This window comes from Taudactylus pleione, unplaced genomic scaffold (genome assembly GCF_031769625.1).
Source record: "Taudactylus pleione unplaced genomic scaffold, aTauple2 ptg000925l, whole genome shotgun sequence".
In the NCBI taxonomy this organism is placed as follows: Eukaryota; Metazoa; Chordata; class Amphibia; order Anura; family Myobatrachidae; genus Taudactylus; species Taudactylus pleione.
Window position 1 is genome coordinate 860,215 of NW_028285326.1, and position 20,315 is coordinate 880,529.

The 20,315-nt window shown below is 50.6% G+C and overlaps 1 protein-coding gene across 1 annotated transcript in view; it reads right to left on the bottom strand.

Annotated features, from left to right (window-relative positions):
* ATP6AP1 (ATPase H+ transporting accessory protein 1) overlaps window positions 1-15,391 on the bottom strand; it is a 104,596-nt gene extending 89,205 nt beyond the window's left edge. Inside the window, exons 1-2 of the mRNA XM_088459664.1 lie at window positions 15,217-15,391; window positions 797-923 (exon numbers count right to left, since the gene is read on the bottom strand). Of these exons, the coding sequence (XP_088315790.1) occupies window positions 797-923; window positions 15,217-15,332 (243 nt within the window). The 5' untranslated portion in view covers window positions 15,333-15,391. The remainder of the gene's footprint in view (window positions 1-796; window positions 924-15,216) is intronic.
* Between the last annotated feature and the right edge of the window lie 4,924 nt (window positions 15,392-20,315).

Genomic DNA, 20,315 nt, shown 5'->3' on the forward strand with positions numbered 1-20,315 from the left:
GCGGTTGTCGGTAGGAGCGGGGATCAGGTAAGTCGCTTTTTTTTTTTTAAGGGGCACTGCATAGGTGGGGGTGGGCGCTACTGTAGGGACACTGCAGAGGGGGGGATTACTGCTGGGGGCACTGCAGAGAGGGGGGGATTACTACTGGGGGCACTGCAGAGAGGGGGGGGTGATTACTACTGGGGGCACTGCAGAGGGGGGGGGGGATTACTACTGGGGGCACTACTACTGGGGGCACTGCAGAGGGGGGGGGGATTACTACTGGGGGCACTGCAGAGGGGGGGGGTGGGGGGATTACTACTGGGGCACCCAGTTAGTGGTGTGGCCATGGGGGTTGCTTGTCAGGGGCGTAGGTGCTCAGTAATGCTTCCCAGGGGGAAGGGGGGGGGGGTCTGGCTCCTAAGTTTTTGAACAATTTGTCAAAACCTGATCTAAACAATTTGTTCAAACTTCTCTGATGCCATTTTCATCTGTTTTCTGGCATTTAGGAGCAAATTGCTGATCATCAGTTACTCCCATACGTTACCAGATTCTCATTCCAACCAATCACCTAGTTGGATGGTTGGACAGAAAATCTTTAGGTGTGTGGCCAGCTTAACACTGATAGAGCGTATGACCATTTCAGGCTGTCAGTTACAGTAATATGTATACATCTCTAAAGAATACATAAATGGAGGTAAATAATTAGCCAAGATTCCACATTTTTGGCGTTTTGTTAAATGCTATAATACGATTGTACAAACTAGTCAACAAGCAAATGTAAAACAAGCAGACAGGGGACAGAACAGAGGACTACCTTCTCCTGAAGGAAAAGCAGGACGTTCCTGGGGCCGCTGCTCAGGGCGCTGTCCAAGTATTGCCCCAACTGGAGGTCGGTGGTCACGTGACCACCATGGGTGCTGGGCTGGGCTGTCCATAGGGAACTGTCAGGAGACATACGTGGGATAAACAAATAAACATGGGAAGAAAGCATTTGCTCCTTGTGGTAAATGCTAGGAATACCAATATTAGCTCAGGATAAAGGACACCAGCGCCTGGTGTCCATCTCTTACCATGTATAATGATACCAGTCAGTAACAAGCACATGATCACACATCACATGACTCGAGGAACACGTTACACATCACAGGTGACTGAGCGGTTACACAGTGAAGTACAATGGAAACATTTATAAGTCCTGTTGGAATCATTTCTAGGAAACTATAGCCTTGAGGTAAAAGCTGGATGGTAAAATCATTGTAAGTGTAACATTCCATAGACTAGATCATTGTAAGTGTAACATTCCATAGACTAGATCATTGTAAGTGTAACATTCCATAGACTAGATCATTGTAAGTGTAACATTCCATAGACTAGATCATTGTAAGTGTAACATTCCATAGACTAGATCATTGTAAGTGTAACATTCCATAGACTAGATCATTGTAAGTGTAACATTCCATAGACTAGATCATTGTAAGTGTAACATTCCATAGACTAGATCATTGTAAGTGTAATATTACATAGACTAGATCATTGTAAGTGTAACATTACATAGACTAGATCATTGTAAGTGTAATATTACATAGACTAGATCATTGTAAGTGTAACATTCCATAGACTAGATCATTGTAAGTGTAACATTACATAGACTAGATCATTGTAAGTGTAACATTACATAGACTAGATCATTGTAAGTGTAATATTACATAGACTAGATCATTGTAAGTGTAATATTACATACAATGATCTATTCTAAGTGTAACATTCCATAGACTAGATCATTGTAAGTGTAACATTCCATAGACTAGATCATTGTAAGTGTAACATTCCATAGACTAGATCATTGTAAGTGTAACATTCCATAGACTAGATCATTGTAAGTGTAATATTACATAGACTAGATCATTGTAAGTGTAACATTACATAGACTAGATCATTGTAAGTGTAACATTCCATAGACTAGATCATTGTAAGTGTAACATTACATAGAATAGATCATTGGAAGTGTAATATTACATAGACCAGATCATTGTAAGTGTAATATTACATACAATGATCTATTCTAAGTGTAACATTCCATAGACTAGATCATTGTAAGTGTAACATTCCATAGACTAGATCATTGTAAGTGTAACATTCCATAGACTAGATCATTGTAAGTGTAACATTCCATAGACTAGATCATTGTAAGTGTAACATTCCATAGACTAGATCATTGTAAGTGTAACATTACATAGACTAGATCATTGTAAGTGTAATATTACATAGACTAGATCATTGTAAGTGTAACATTACATAGAATAGATCATTGGAAGTGTAATATTACATAGACCAGATCATTGTAAGTGTAATATTACATACAATGATCTATTCTAAGTGTAACATTACATAGACTAGATCATTGTAAGTGTAACATTACATAGACTAGATCATTGTAGGTGTAATATTACATACAATGATCTATTCTAAGTGTAACATTACATAGACTAGATCATTGTAAGTGTAACATTACATAGACTAGATCATTGTAAGTGTAATATTACATAGACCAGATCATTGTAAGCGTAATTACATAGACTAGATCATTGTAAGTGTAATATTACATAGACTAGATCATTGTAAGTGTAACATTCCATAGACTAGATCATTGTAAGTGTAACATTCCATAGACTAGATCATTGTAAGTGTAACATTACATAGACTAGATCATTGGAAGTGTAATATTACATAGACCAGATCATTGTAAGCGTAACATTACATAGACTAGATCATTGGAAGTGTAATATTACATAGACACTGCTACTTATTTAGCCAAGAGTCCTGCTGAGATTATATTTAGCGCTATAAATAAAACCATGTCATGTAAATGTGTTGCTCTTTGGATTAGCGACTCCCCGACAGATCCTTATAACAAGTTATTTATTTTTGGCTAACTAGACATCCCTTGCAGGCGATTTTGGGGGAAGCCAGATATCGGCATCGCCCCATTACGGTACACATAACTGGGCAGATATGAAGTACAGCCAATCATTAGCCGTCTCATACAATAGCTTTCTCCTCGTGCTGCGTTGCCAGATGCACCAGACTAGGGATAAGCAGGACCCAGAGGGTATTTTCCACATTGTCCAAACTCAGGCACCCCATGTAAGACCCACGGCTGCTTTATAACACAAAATTCAGCATTCTGGGCTAAAATAAAAAAGCATTTTACTTGTCAAACTAAAGCATTTCAGATGTGAAAACACCACATACTGCATTATTATAGCGGTATTTACTATTGGAGGATGTACAACATTATTTTTGACTTTACTGGAGTCCTCTGGTAGGTGTCCAGCACTGAGGAATGTGCACCCAATGCCAGGGTCAATTCTAAAGGTGCATACACACTGTACGATATAAACGATAATGATACTGTTTAACGATATATCGTTCACATTGGCCATGTTTATTCAGTGAACGACCAACGATCCGCGTTCCTGCATGAACGATAACGATGTCTATGATCGGCCGTACATGCAGGCCAATCTGGACGATATGGTCACCTTTCCATGTTCAGAGATGTGGCAGGAGGACTCACAGAGATCTTTTTCATGTTGTTGGTGGGACAGACCGTACCGTGTGTATGCTCCGTAAGGTAATACTAGGGTAGAGTTCATTTCCCCTTTGCACTAGGGACCTGGAAGTGACGTGAGGGAGGGTGGAAGTGCAGTTCCATGCGCATTAAGCTCACCTAAAGAAGAAGGTTGTCCCCTCGTGGGCTCGCCACAGGATTATACTCCCCCTCTATGCCCACATGGATGGTAGGGAATGACGTCGGACAGTAGCCGATGACATCAGCGTCCTCTTTGCGAAGGGAATTTAGACACTACCGTAATGCTAGTGATGCAAAGGTAGTGACTCCGACCTAAACACAGAGGGAGCCAGGGGAGGACATCCAATATCTATACAAGCAACGTATATTTTAGCCTTCGCTTGAATTAGAACATTGATAATTACTAGAAATAACCATTCTCATCATTGCAGACAGAACATGTCCTTTTCCAGGAACAGTTTTGAGGAAGTTGAAATAAGAACAGACTTGTACAATATGCAGCTTTATATTGTGTCCTAGATAGGCGTGCCACGATATCTGTAACCAGAGACAGACAGGCGTGCCACAATATCTGTAACCAGAGACAGACAGGCGTGCCACAATATCTGTAACCAGAGACAGACAGGCGTGCCACAATATCTGTAACCAGAGACAGACAGGCGTGCCACAATATCTGTAACCAGAGACAGACAGGCGTGCCACAATATCTGTAACCAGAGACAGACAGGCGTGCCACAATATCTGTAACCAGAGACAGACAGGCGTGCCACAATATCTGTAACCAGAGACAGACAGGCGTGCCACAATATCTGTAACCAGAGACAGACAGGCGTGCCACAATATCTGTAACCAGAGACAGACAGGCGTGCCACAATATCTGTAACCAGAGACAGACAGGCGTGCCACAATATCTGTAACCAGAGACAGACAGGCGTGCCACAATATCTGTAACCAGAGACAGACAGGCGTGCCACAATATCTGTAACCAGAGACAGACAGGCGTGCCACAATATCTGTAACCAGAGACAGACAGGCGTGCCACAATATCTGTAACCAGAGACAGACAGGCGTGCCACAATATCTGTAACCAGAGACAGACAGGCGTGCCACAATATCTGTAACCAGAGACAGACAGGCGTGCCACAATATCTGTAACCAGAGACAGACAGGCGTGCCACAATATCTGTAACCAGAGACAGACAGGCGTGCCACAATATCTGTAACCAGAGACAGACAGGCGTGCCACAATATCTGTAACCAGAGACAGACAGGCGTGCCACAATATCTGTAACCAGAGACAGACAGGCGTGCCATAATATCTGTAACCAGAGACAGACAGGCGTGCCATAATATCTGTAACCAGAGACAGACAGGCGTGCCATAATATCTGTAACCAGAGACAGACAGGCGTGCCATAATATCTGTAACCAGAGACAGACAGGCGTGCCATAATATCTGTAACCAGAGACAGACAGGCGTGCCATAATATCTGTAACCAGAGACAGACAGGCGTGCCATAATATCTGTAACCAGAGACAGACAGGCGTGCCATAATATCTGTAACCAGAGACAGACAGGCGTGCCATAATATCTGTAACCAGAGACAGATAGGATGTACACAGGTTCTTTGTCTGGCTAAACTCAAGCCGGCATTCGACTTGGCTGTAATCAGCTACAGAGCATCAGAATCATAGGTCTCCCAGATTACAGGGATATTACAGCAAGGGGCGGGGGAGATATATATATATAATATGAGATATGGTAAGAACTTACCCTTGTTATCTCTATTTCTACGAAGTCCATAGGGTTCCACAGGATACCTTGGGGGTATAGGTGTGACGTCAGTCGCTGGGCACCATAGAGTTAAGCTTTTCAGCCTCCCAGGATGCACTAGGGTCCCCCTCCTATACCCCGCCCCCGAGCCAAGGCACCTCAGTTAGTTATCAAGCCATAGGCCGGAGGAGGAGAAGGAAGAGAGAGAAAAAAGATCTGGACACATACAAGAATCACATTCTCACCAGAGGGAGACGGAAAACCGGTGACCAGAGCAAAGCCCATCTGCAGCACACGTGTGACAGGGCGGGAGTCCTGTGGAACCCTATGGACTTCGTAGAAATAGAGATAACAAGGGTAAGTTCTTATTCTACTTCAGGGTCCATAGGGTATCCACAGGATACCTTAGGGATGTCCCAAAGCAGTATCCTTTAAGGGTGGGGACGCTCCTGTGCAGAAAGGAGAATCCGCCGCCCGAAGGAAGCATCCTGAGAGGCGAAGGTGTCAAACCTGTAATACCTCACGAAGGTATGGACAGAGGACCACGTAGCAGCCTTGCAGATCTGAACTGCCGAGGCACGACGTCGAGCTGCCCACGAAGGACCCACAGACCTAGTGGAATGAGCCTTCAGAGAAGGAGGGACCGGTAGGCCTTCATGAAGATAAGCTTCAGAAATAGCCATACGGATCCAGGCTGCCAAAGTTTGCTTTGAAGCAGGCCAACCCTTTTTACGGAAGCCATAGAGGACAAACAAAGCGTCCGACTTCCTAAACGAAGAAGTGCGGTCAACAGAAGTCCTTAAGGCCCGCACAACATCCAAAGAGGCCTCACCCACGGAAAGACCCGGTGAGTTAAAGGCCGGAACAACTATTTCCTCGTTAACATGAAACTGGGAAACAACTTTGGGAAGAAACTCGGGCCGAGTGCGGAGCACTGCCCTGTTCCCATAAAAAACCAAGAAAGGGGGTCTACAAGAAAGAGCCCCTAACTCAGAAACACGTCTGGCCGAAGCAATGGCCAGAAGGAAAACAGTCTTAGCTGTTAGCCATTTAAGATCCACTGAGCCCAGTGGTTCAAACGGTGGTCCTTGGAGAGCCCTCAGGACCACAGCCAAATCCCAAGGCGCCACAGGTGGAACAAAGGGCGGCTGAATGCGGAGAACACCCTGCATAAAGGTGCGCACATCCGGGATTGTAGCAATCCTACGGTGAAACCAGACAGATAGGGCCGAAACCTGTACCTTCAAAGAAGCAAGGCGAAGCCCATGATCTAGTCCCGCTTGCAGGAAGGCGAGAATCCGAGACAGACGAAACTCCCGCGGTGCATAACCTCTCGGTCGACACCACTGGAAGAACGTATGCCACACGCGATGGTATATCCTCGCGGAAGACGGTTTCCGAGCTCGTAACATGGTACGCACCACAGAGCTGGAAAACCCCCGGGACCTCAGCATGGCCGTCTCAACAGCCACGCCGTCAAAGACAGCCGAGTCAGGTCCGGGTGAAGGCAAGGACCCTGAGACAGAAGGTCCGGTCGTAGCGGCAACCGCAGAGGACTGTCCACGGACAGACCCTGAAGGTCTGAGAACCAGTGCCGTCTGGGCCACGCGGGAGCTATCAACAGGAGCGTCCCTCCTTCCTGTTTGAATTTCCAGATTACCCGTGGAAGAAGGGAGACCGGAGGGAACAGGTATGCGAACCGAAACGTCCACCGGACGGACAGAGCATCCACCAGAGACGCCCCTTCGTCTCTTGTGCGAGACCCGTACACCGGCAACTTGTTGTTGTGCCGGGACGCCATGAGGTCGATTTCTGGAAGACCCCACCTGTCCACCAGTAGTTGAAAAACGTCCGGGTGCAGGGACCATTCCCCCGGATGAACGTCCTGGCGACTTAGAAAGTCCGCCTCCCAATTTAGCACTCCCGGGATGAAGACCGCTGATATGGCCGGAAGATTGCGCTCCGCCCAAACCAGGATCCGAGAGACCTCTACGAGAGCCGCCCGACTGCGAGTTCCTCCTTGCCTGTTTATGTAGGCCACGGTGGTAGCGTTGTCCGACTGGACCTGCACCGGGTGACCCTGGAGAAACCGCTGTGCCTGCTGGAGAGCATTGAAGACCGCACGGAGTTCCAAGATATTTATTGGAAGCTCCGCTTCTGTCGGCGTCCACCTGCCCTGGAACAAGTGTGGACCCGAAACTGCTCCCCAGCCCCGAAGACTGGCGTCCGTTGTCAACAGGACCCAATTTGGAACCCAGAACGGACGTCCCTTGTTGAGGTGGGTCGTCTGTAACCACCACGCAAGGGACAGGCGAACCTCCTGGGTGAGCACAATCGTCTGGGACTTCAGAGACTGAGGCAGCCCGTTCCACTTGGACAGGATCAGGTGCTGCAGAGGTCTGGAGTGAAACTGGGCGTATTCCACCATGTCGAACACCGACACCATGGAGCCCAGTAACCTCATCGCCGAGTGTAAGGACACCCGGCGGCTGTGCAGGCAACTGCGCACCCTTGACTGTAAAGCAGAGATCTTGTCCTCCGTCACGAAGATCCTTTGCTGTCCCGAGTCCAATAAGGCTCCAAGATGCAGAATCCTCCGAGACGGGATTAGAGTGGACTTCTGCCAGTTGATTAGCCAGCCGTGCCGTTGCAGCAGTGCAATGGTCAGGTCCAAGTGGCGTAACAGGAGCTCTGGAGATCCTGCCACCAATAACAGGTCGTCCAAATACGGCAACATGCGGACTCCCTGCAGCCGCAGAGAAGCCGCCATGACCTTGGTGAAAACACGTGGTGCTGTTGCCAGGCCAAAAGGTAACGCCCGAAACTGGAAGTGGTCGCTGCGGATTGCAAACCTGAGGAACTGTTGATGGCGCAAAAGAATAGGGACATGCAGGTAAGCGTCCTGTATGTCCAATGACACCATGTAGTCCCCAGGTTCCAGCGCCAGAATGATGGACCGTAGGGTCTCCATCCGAAACTTCGGGACCCGCAAAGACTTGTTGAGTGCTTTGAGGTTGAGAATCGGACGATATGACCCATTGGGTTTCTGTACCAAAAATAGATTTGAATAGAAACCCTGGCCCCTCTGGGAGAATGGAACAGCCACTATAACTCCAGCCTGGAGCATAGTGTGCAATACCTTCCGCAGCTCCGTAGCCTTGTTCCGGTCTGATGGGAGACCCGTGGTGAAGAAGCGAGCCGGGGGTCTGTGCCGGAAGGAGAGGGTGTATCCGTGGGAAACCACCTCCAGAACCCAAGTGTCTGTCGTAGTGGTCGACCAACACTGGGCGAACTGTAGCAGGCGGCCTCCCACCCTGGGATCCCCCAAAGGGAGGCCCGGACTGTCAGGCCGCAGGCTTGTCATCTGGCTTGGGGGCCGGACGTCTGGTACTCCATGCCTGCTTCCGGGGCTTGACCGATTTCTTAGGGCCAGCCTGTCGAGGAAACGACTGTGGTTTGGGCCTGCCCTGGGCCCTAGATGACCGAAAGGACGATGGTCCCGAACCAGAAGGAGCAGCGGCCGACGGGAGACAAGCAGATTTGGCTGCCGCCAGCGTGGCCACAATCTTATCCAGATCCGGACCGAAGAGAACTTCTCCGGTAAACGGCAACGCTTCCAGACCTTTCTTGGAATCTGCGTCCGCCTTCCAGGATCGCAGCCACAAGGTGCGACGAGCAGCTACCGCTGCTGAAGAAATTCTAGACACCAGAGTACTAATGTCTAGAGCCGCCTCGTTGATGTAGGTGGCCGAATCACGGAGATTGCCAATCAATTCCGCATGTTCGGCCAGACAGTCGGATTCAAAAGAAGCCTCTAATGAATCCGCCCAGCGCTCCATCGCTCTGGCAACCCAGCAAATGGCCATAGCCGGCCGTGCTGCCCCCCCTGCAAGGGAATAAGCGGACCAGGCAGATTTTTACCTTGCGGTCCGTAGCATCCTTAAGGGAGGACATGGATGGCATCGGCAATGTGGCACTACGGACAAGACGGGTCACGTGAGAATTCACCTGTGGAGGGGATTCCCACTTAGCAAAATAATTATCCGCGAACGGATAAGCCACCGCCAGGCGTCTCTGCGGCTGGTATCTTTTGCCAGGTTGTTTCCACGCCTCCTCTAAATGGTCCACCAACTGACCCGAAAGAGGAAAGACTGTGGCATCGCCCTTCACATCTTTGAAAAAGGCATACTTAGATTTAGCCGCTGGGGGAACTTCGTCCTCAATCACCAAGGCTGTGCGGACTGCCCGAATAAGTCCAGGAATATATACTTTGGACTTAGCATCAGCGTCCTTAGTATGGAGAGGTTCCTGATCGTAAGGATCCAGAATCTCCCCATCATCAGACGTCCCTTCGTCATCCTCATAAGGAGCGGACAGAGACGCCACCGGCCTTTTATGAGGCCGCATCACAGACTCCCCTTGCAACACATCCGACAAGTGCTGTACAGAACTCGTCAGGGAGTTAACCCACGCTGGCTCCTGAGAACCCGGGAGCGGGGAAATAGGGAGACTGTGGGGTACCACCAATTGTCGTGGGAACCCCTGCATGGGTGACGACACCACAGACTGCTGGGACAAACCCATCGGAGTAAACGCGGGCTGCGGAGCTAACTGGCCCACTAAAGCTGTTAACGCCTGAGCGAAACAAGCCCAGGGCGGCTCCTGTACCGGTGCTGTAACCGTAATAGGCCGCGCCATGGACAAACACTGCCGGCAAAGGCCCTCCGCGCTACCCTCCCCCTCCGCTAACGGTACTTTGCACGTGGTACACTGTAGCCGGAGGGGAAAATCACTTTCAGACATGATGGCACCACGTATGTGACCTCTCTCACCAATTAAGTATTAAATAGGCGAGAGACCACCCTGCAGCACCGCACCGCAAGGGCTTTAGCAGAAGAACAGGGACAGTAATAAAGCTGACAGTTTAGAGAAGAAAAGTTACAGGCAGCGCTAGCACAGTCACATACAATGCAGAGAAATAACAATTCCTGCACTAACAGCGCTGATCACTCAACTACACAGACACAGGGCCTGGTAGGACACAGCGCTGCATACACAGACCTGAGCCACAGCGGAGGAGAGGTATGCGGGGGGACCCAGACCACGATGCTTCCGTCCAGCGCTTCCAGCAGCGTTCACCATGCGTTCTGGAGAAGATGGCCGCCGAGGAGCAGAGAGGAGGCTGGCCTGGGGGAGGAGCGCTGCCACAGGACCAGTCGGCAGCATGCAGAGAGGGCTGTGTGCAGCGGGGGAGGCGCCGGCTGTGAGACAGGGAAGGCGCGCTCCCCTGGCATGCATTTAACCCCTGGGACGCCGCAGCGCTACCGCTCTGCTGCGGTCCGCTGTCCCAGGGGGTAGTGGAAAGCGCAGGTTGGTCGCCTGGCTCCACGCTGCAGCCAGTCCCCAGGGAGCCCCCTGCCTGGGGACTTAGGACCATGTGACCAGCGGGGACCCACCGCGGGACCCCGCTGCTTACCTTTGTCCCCCTTGGATCCGGCCATGGTCCGGAACATCTGGGGTCACCGCTAGCTGTGACCCCAGATGCTCACCAGCATCCCCGGATCGGTACCGGCGTTCTGGTACCGGCGGGGGTGTAGGGAAGACAGCATGGACGTCAGGACTGACTGTCCATGCTGTACATCCAGATGTGCAGCCACAGCTGCACTGAAGAAAGCTTCAAGGGCTCTTCTAGCCCCCCACTCCGACAGGTGCACCCGACGCCGGCCGGGCACCAAACTAAACTGAGGTGCCTTGGCTCGGGGGAGGGGTATAGGAGGGGGACCCTAGTGCATCTTGGGAGGCTGAAAAGCTTAACTCTATGGTGCCCAGCGACTGACGTCACACCTATACCCCAAAGGTATCCTGTGGATACCCTATGGACCCTGAAGTAGAAATATATATACACACACACACACACACACACATATATATATATACACACACATATATATGAGCTAGCACCGCATTGTTAGTATGTGCAAAGTCAGCCCCGACAGACGTATTCACATTAGCGCCATTATAGAGGGCGCAGAGTGCAGTCTGGTATGCATTTCATTCTCCATATTAGAGGCTTCATTCCAAGTTGCACGCAAGTCTCCTCTGCAGATGGAGCTTGCCATTTTCCGGGCTGCGCGTGCGTCCTAGCTGGAACTGTACACTGTTTGGTCGTAGCTGCACTTGCATTGGAAGGGGCAGATAAGTGATATGTTGCCAGGTAGGGCAGGCTGATTCTGTATGCACTGCCACAGGCTGAGGTAATGCACAAAGCTGTCTGAGGGTGTTGCGGTGGCTTCCGCACTTAGCTGAATCTGCCCGTTAGCGTCCTGAGGGCGTGTAGATGGAATTGCAAAGGTCAGAGTAGGAAAAGCTTTGTCATATTATAAATGGGCCCCATGCAGCATGTTTAGGGCCGACGCAAATTGTGGATAGTAATGACTACTACTATCATGAGGGGATGGATAAAGGAGGGGTGATCACAGAGGTACACAATGCAATGGCTCACACACACGCAAATATGGAAGTGCACTAAGTTACTTAAGGAAACCAGACAGGCTACAAATGAAGGGCGACAGCAAGACAAGCTCACAAAGGACCCTAACGCCATTATCTATGTAGCACACACATTCTGCAGCGATGTACAAAGTGTATTTGGTCAGTCACATCACTCCCTGCCCCAGTGCTTACACTCTATATTCCCCAACACATGGTCACACACATACACACTAGGGGTCACCTCAGTCCTTGCCCCAGTGCAGCTTATACTCTATATTCCCCATCACATGGTCACACACATACACACTAGGGGTCACATCACTCCCTGCCCCAGTGCTTACACTCTATATTCCCCATCACATGGTCACACATATACACACTAGGAATCACATCACTCCCTGCCCCAGTGCTTACACTCTATATTCCCCATCACATGGTCACACACATACACACTAGGGGTCACATCACTTCCTGCCCCAGTGCTTACACTCTATATTCCCCATCACATGGTCACATACATACACACTAGGGGTCACATCACTCCCTGCCCAGTGCTTACACTCTATATTCCCCATCATATGGTCACACACATACACACTAGGGGTCACATCAGTCCCAGCCCAGTGCTTACACTCTATATTCCCCATCATATGGTCACACATATACACACTAGGGGTCACATCACTCCCTGCCCCAGTGCTTACACTCTATATTCCCTATCACATGGTATTACACACAATGGACACACATTAGTCCATGCCCCATTACAGCTTACACTATATTCCCTGCCTCATGGGCACACACACACACAATGGGCACACACACACAATGGGGTACATTTTTTTGTCAGGATTAACCTACCCAAATATTATTAGGGTGTGGGAGGAAACTGGAGCAAGTACAGGGAGAAAAATCACACTCCGCGACCTGACATGCAGTAATGCTGACCATTACGCCAACCGTGCTGTCCTTGGTTATATCACAGGAGGCAGCACCCAGCATTAATGACACGGCAGTAACCCTGCATGTGACATCACAGTAACCAGCACCTAGCATTAATGACATGGCAATAACCCTGCATGTGACATCACAGTAACCAGCACCCAGCATTAATGACATGGCAGTAACCCAGCATGTGACATCACAGTAACCAGCACCCAGCATTAATGACACGGCAATAACCCTGCATGTGACATCACAGGAACCAGCACCCAGCATTAATGACACGGCAGTAACCCTGCATGTGACATCACAGGAACCAGCACCCAGCATTAATGACACGGCAGTAACCCCGCATGTGACATCACAGTAACCAGCACCCAGCATTAATGACACGGCAATAACCCCGCATGTGACATCACAGGAGACATCACCCAGCATTAATGACACGGCGGCAGTAACCCAGCATGTGACATCACAGGAGGCAGCACCCAGCATTAATGACACGGCAGTAACCCTGCATGTGACATCACAGGAGACATCACCCAGCATTAATGACACGGCAATAACCCTGCATGTGACATCACAGGAGACATCACCCAGCATTAATGACACGGCAGTAACCCTGCATGTGACATCACAAGAACCAGCACCCAGCATTAATGACACGGCAGTAACCCCGCATGTGACATCACAGTAACCAGCACCCAGCATTAATGACACGGCAGTAACCCTGCATGTGACATCACAGGAGACATCACCCAGCATTAATGACACGGCAGTAACCCTGCATGTGACATCACAGGAACCAGCACCCAGCATTAATGACACGGCAGTAACCCCGCATGTGACATCACAGTAACCAGCACCCAGCATTAATGACATGGCAATAACCCTGCATGTGACATCACAGGAGACATCACCCAGCATTAATGACATGGCAGTAACCCCGCATGTGATATCACAGGAGGCAGCCCCCAGCATTAATGACACGGCAGTAACCCTGCATGTGACATCACAGCAACCAGCACCCAGCATTAATGACACGGCAGTAACCCCGCATGTGACATCACAGGAGACATCACCCAGCATTAATGACATGGCAATAACCCCGCATGTGACATCACAGTAACCAGCACCCAGCATTAATGACACGGCAATAACCCTGCATGTGACATCACAGGAACCAGCACCTAGCATTAATGACATCACAGGAGACATCACCCAGCATTAATGACACGGCAGTAACCCCGCATGTGACATCACAGGAACCAGCACCCAGCATTAATGACACGGCAGTAACCCTGCATGTGACATCACAGGAACCAGCACCCAGCATTAATGACACGGCAGTAACCCTGCATGTGACATCACAGGAGACATCACCCAGCATTAATGACACGGCAGTAACCCCGCATGTGATATCACAGGAGACATCACCCAGCATTAATGACACGGCAGTAACCCCGCATGTGACATCACAGGAACCAGCACCCAGCATTAATGACACGGCAGTAACCCCGCATGTGACATCACAGGAGACATCACCCAGCATTAATGACATGGCAATAACCCCGCATGTGACATCACAGGAACCAGCACCCAGCATTAATGACACGGCAGTAACCCTGCATGTGACATCACAGGAGACATCACCCAGCATTAATGACACGGCAGTAACCCCGCATGTGATATCACAGGAGACATCACCCAGCATTAATGACACGGCAGTAACCCCGCATGTGACATCACAGGAACCAGCACCCAGCATTAATGACACGGCAGTAACCCCGCATGTGACATCACAGGAGACATCACCCAGCATTAATGACATGGCAATAACCCCGCATGTGACATCACAGGAGACATCACCCAGCATTAATGACATGGCAATAACCCCGCATGTGACATCACAGGAACCAGCACCCAGGATTAATGACACGGCGGCAATAACCCTGCATGTGACATCACAGGAGACATCACCCAGCATTAATGACACGGCAGTAACCCTGCATGTGACATCACAGGAGACATCACCCAGCATTAATGACACGGCAGTAACCCCGCATGTGACATCACAGGAACCAGCACCCAGCATTAATGACACGGCAGTAACCCTGCATGTGACATCACAGCAACCAGCACCCAGCATTAATGACACGGCAGTAACCCTGCATGTGACATCACCAGACCCTCCAACATGACCCATTCCATTCGGTACAAAACACTCTGCTCCTGGACTTCCCTCTTAATTTATTATTGCAGTCACCTGTGCTGAAACACCTGTCTCATCAACTACCTAGTTAAACACAGGTGGCTGCAATCATACATTAGGTGGGAAGTCCAGGAGCAGAGAGTTTTGTACCTAATGGAAGGAGTCATGTTGGAGGGTAGGCATCACACGATGCAGCAATGACGACACACAGCGTCATACATACCTCTCGCTGGACCACAGGAGGACGGGCACCTGCTGAGACGCGGTCACAGACCACGGTACCCCCACTATAAGGATTACTGATAACAGGAACAGAACCGACCCCGCCGCCATCTTCATGCTTCTAATACAGGGAACAGCATCACATGACAGAGAGGCGATCAGGTGACAAGGACGAAGCTCATAGGCTGTCGCGACTGTCAATCATACAGGGAGCGGTACAGGGGCGGGACATAGATATTGCACAATAATACGATGGTGAGAATGTCTGTCAGAGATCAGAGCGCCCACATACGCATGCGCACTACGTCAGCCGATTAGCGCACCCACATACGCATGCGCAGTACACCAACCAATCAACGCACAAACATACGCATGCGCACTACGTCAGCCGATTAGCGCACCCACATACGCAAGCGCAGTACACCAGCCGATCAGCGCACCCACATACGCATGCGCAGTACGTCAGCCGATTAGAGCACCCACATACGCATGCGCAGTGCACCAGCTCGCCTCCCACGAGGCTGAAGTTGGCCTCTTATTGATTTTCCAGCCTCTTATCCAGAACATGTTATATGAAGACACATAAGTTAGGTGACGAAATTAACATTGTATAACCAATAAATTGTGTCTCTTACCCAAATTCCAATTGTATATTACCTGGCACAAAAAAAGGTTATGGGCATAAATAGGGCAGTACAGCGGGCACGGGCACCAGATCAGGCTTGCCTACCCTCCCGAATATCAGGAGCTGTTCCCAGCCCCCAGAAAGACAGGCAAGCCTCCTGATAGCCACCGACCTTTCCGGCCCCCCCACACTAACTATAGGAACCCCCCGCACTGAATCGCGTCATCATGGTCCCGCTCCCTGCTTCACCGCGCCTTTCATTTCGGCAATGTGAAAAGAGGACGGGGACACAATTACGCAATCGCATGGTCACGCCCTGGCCCCGCCCCCAATACTAAGTCATTACCCGGCCACGCCCTCCGCTGTACACAGGAAGGAGGGAGCTGAGTGTCAGCAGTATGTACCAGACGTCATTACCCGGCCACGCCCCCCGCTGTACACAGGAAGGAGGGAGCTGAGTGTCAGCAGTATGTACCAGACGTCATTACCCGGCCACGCCCCCCGCTGTACACAGGAAGGAGGGAGCTGAGTGTCAGCAGTATGTACCAGACGTCATTACCCGGCCACGCCCCCCGCTGTACACAGGAAGGAGGGAGCTGAGTGTCAGCAGTATGTACCAGACGTCATTACCCGGCCACGCCCCCCGCTGTACACAGGAAGGAGGGAGCTGAGTGTCAGCAGTATGTACCAGACGTCATTACCCGGCCACGCCCCCCGCTGTACACAGGAAGGAGGGAGCGGAGTGTCAGCAGTATGTACCAGACGTCATTACCCGGCCACGCCCCCCGCTGTACACAGGAAGGAGGGAGCGGAGTGTCAGCAGTATGTACCAGACGTCATTACCCGGCCACGCCCCCCGCTGTACACAGGAAGGAGGGAGCGGAGTGTCAGCAGTATGTACCAGACGTCATTACCCGGCCACGCCCCCCGCTGTACACAGGAAGGAGGGAGCGGAGTGTCAGCAGTATGTACCAGACGTCATTACCCGGCCACGCCCCCCGCTGTACACAGGAAGGAGGGAGCTGAGTGTCAGCAGTATGTACCAGACGTCATTACCCGGCCACGCCCCCCGCTGTACACAGGAAGGAGGGAGCGGAGTGTCAGCAGTATGTACCAGACGTCATTACCCGGCCACGCCCCCCGCTGTACACAGGAAGGAGGGAGCGGAGTGTCAGCAGTATGTACCAGACGTCATTACCCGGCCACGCCCCCCGCTGTACACAGGAAGGAGGGAGCGGAGTGTCAGCAGTATGTACCAGACGTCATTACCCGGCCACGCCCCCCGCTGTACACAGGAAGGAGGGAGCGGAGTGTCAGCAGTATGTACCAGACGTCATTACCCGGCCACGCCCCCCGCTGTACACAGGAAGGAGGGAGCGGAGTGTCAGCAGTATGTACCAGACGTCATTACCCGGCCACGCCCCCCGCTGTACACAGGAAGGAGGGAGCGGAGTGTCAGCAGTATGTACCAGACGTCATTACCCGGCCACGCGCCCCGCTGTACACAGGAAGGAGGGAGCTGAGTGTCAGCAGTATGTACCAGACGTCATTACCCGGCCACGCCCCCCGCTGTACACAGGAAGGAGGGAGCTGAGTGTCAGCAGTATGTACCAGACGTCATTACCCGGCCACGCCCCCCCGCTGTACACAGGAAGGAGGGAGCGGAGTGTCAGCAGTATGTACCAGACGTCATTACCCGGCCACGCCCCCCGCTGTACACAGGAAGGAGGGAGCGGAGTGTCAGCAGTATGTACCAGACGTCATTACCCGGCCACGCCCCCCGCTGTACACAGGAAGGAGGGAGCTGAGTGTCAGCAGTACGCACCAGACGTCATTACCCGGCCACGCCCCCCGCTGTACACAGGATGGAGGGAGCTGAGTGTCAGCAGTACGTACCAGACGTCATTACCCGGCCACGCCCCCCGCTGTACACAGGATGGAGGGAGCTGAGTGTCAGCAGTATGTACCAGACGTCATTACCCGGCCACGCCCCCCGCTGTACACAGGATGGAGGGAGCTGAGTGTCAGCAGTACGTACCAGACGTCATTACCCGGCCACGCCCCCCGCTGTACACAGGATGGAGGGAGCTGAGTGTCAGCAGTACGCACCATAAGTCATTATGAATAACAAGCTGTAGCTGTGCAGGGGATAACTAGCCTCGGTCATCAAATGTTACACTTGGAACCCGCATAGCATTGACCAAACTTATCTCTCTTGCACATGCTCTGTAAGATATTCAGACAAAGAGAATACAGTAATGACGTATCCTAATGTCTGGAGATGAACTCTATTTCAAGGCTCCGTTGTATAGAGTCTGGACATCACTGCTAATTACCCATAATGCTTAGCATCTCTACACAGCTTATGATGGTCATTCCAATGGAATGTAGCTAACTGATAAGAACGTGTAGGCTATGAATGGCTCATTATACTTCTAGATGTAGAAATGGCAGGTAGGAGCTAGGCCTCAATATTTATGGCTTATTTGACCTCAAAAGGTTATATCTAACCATTCTGTCCATAGACTGCAACTATAGTACAATCTCTTTTTTCAAACCTCAAAGAGGCCTAGCAAGGGGTATATGGATGTGTGTTACAACTTATATACTTATGTAGAGATTAACTATTTCACCACTGGTAACAAACAGCCAATCAGGTGATGGCCTGAGCCTCACCGTACCACCTGTCTCTGCTCAGCCTATCCCAGATAACCCAGGGGTATATATCCCAGCTGCTGACTCTACCTAATTGCCAGTACAATGTCTGACCTCAGTTCCTGCTGAGTGAGCTGTACTGAGTGCCTGCTGCTTACTTGTATCCTATTTGTGCAGTTTTGCTTCTTTCTGCTACACTGATTTCTACATGTGATCTACACCTGGGGCAGCTATTCCACTGGCTGAGAAAGTCTCAGCCTCTTCCTGATATCCGAACCGGCCACTCGCCTGTGTATACCATTCTCATTGCATAGTGATTGTACCTGGTTCCTGCACCATTGATGCCGTCCCTGGTATCATCATCCACTATTCATTCTGGTGTCCGGTCTGAATCCGGTTCTTTCTATGCCTGAAGCAGCTATTTCACTAGTTGCACAGTACATACCTACCTGATCCTGGTATCCGAACCTACAACTCACCTGTGTATACCATTCTCACTACATGGTAGGTGTTCCTGGTTCCTGCACCATTTGATGCCATTCCTGGTATCATCACCTCCTACCCATTCCGGTGTTTTGTCTGCATCCGGTCCTTCTACCATATAAGTGCTCCTTGATCCTGGACTACAGCGACAACCCAGTGTCAGCCTGGTGAGTATGTTGCCAAGATCTACAGTACCACTCCAGCATTCCGGTTACAGTAAGAAGAGTGTTTTATTATACATCTACAGTACTAATCCAGTATCAGCCTGTTCAATCTACTGCCACAATCTCCTCTAATTGCACATAACAACGTCTAGTGGGTACAATCCGGCATCTTTCCGTCGAGACCCGGGTTCGATTCCCGGTCAGGAAAGTGTTCTTCACTACATGCCAGGAGTTCTACTTAGGCTGACAGCTTTCTGTACACATCTCCAGACACCAACACAGACTAATATCAGACAACGGGATCACAAACAAATACAAGTTTGACAAAGAAGGAAGAGGCCACTATCACTGTGCAAAAGATACAGAGCTCAGGAGCTGAGACTGGGGTGAGGGTGCACCAGTCCCCTATATCAGGAGCTCTGCATACAACTGGCCTGTATGGGACGGGGCTAGGAAGAGACCACTATCACTGTGCAGGAGATACAGAGCTCAGTGGCTGAGACTGGAGTCAGGGTGCACCAGTCACCTATATCAGGAGCTCTGCATACACCTGGCCTGTATGGGAGGGGGGCTAGGACGATACCACTATCACTGTGCAGGAGATACAGAGCTCAGTGGCTGAGACTGGAGTCAGGGTGCACCAGTCCCCTATATCAGGAGCTCTGCATACACCTGGCCTGTATGGGAGGGGGGCTAGGAAGATACCACTATCACTGTGCAGGAGATACAGAGCTCAGTGACTGAGACTGGGGTGAGGGTGCACCAGTCACCTATATCAGGAGCTCTGCATACACCTGGCCTGTATGGGAGGGGGGCTAGGAAGATACCACTATCACTGTGCAGGAGATACAGAGCTCAGTGGCTGAGACTGGGGTGAGGGTGCACCAGTCACCTATATCAGGAGCTCTGCATACACCTGGCCTGTATGGGAGGGGGCTAGGAAGAGGCCACTATCACTGTGCAGGAGATACAGAGCTCAGTGGCTGAGACTGGGGTGAGGGTGCACCAGTCACCTATATCAGGAGCTCTGCATACACCTGGCCTGTATGGGAGGGGGCTAGGAAGAGACCACTATCACTGTGCAGGAGTTACAGAGCTCAGTGGATGAGACTGGGGTGAGGGTGCACCAGTCACCTATATCAGGGGCTCTGCATACACCTGGCCTGTATGGGA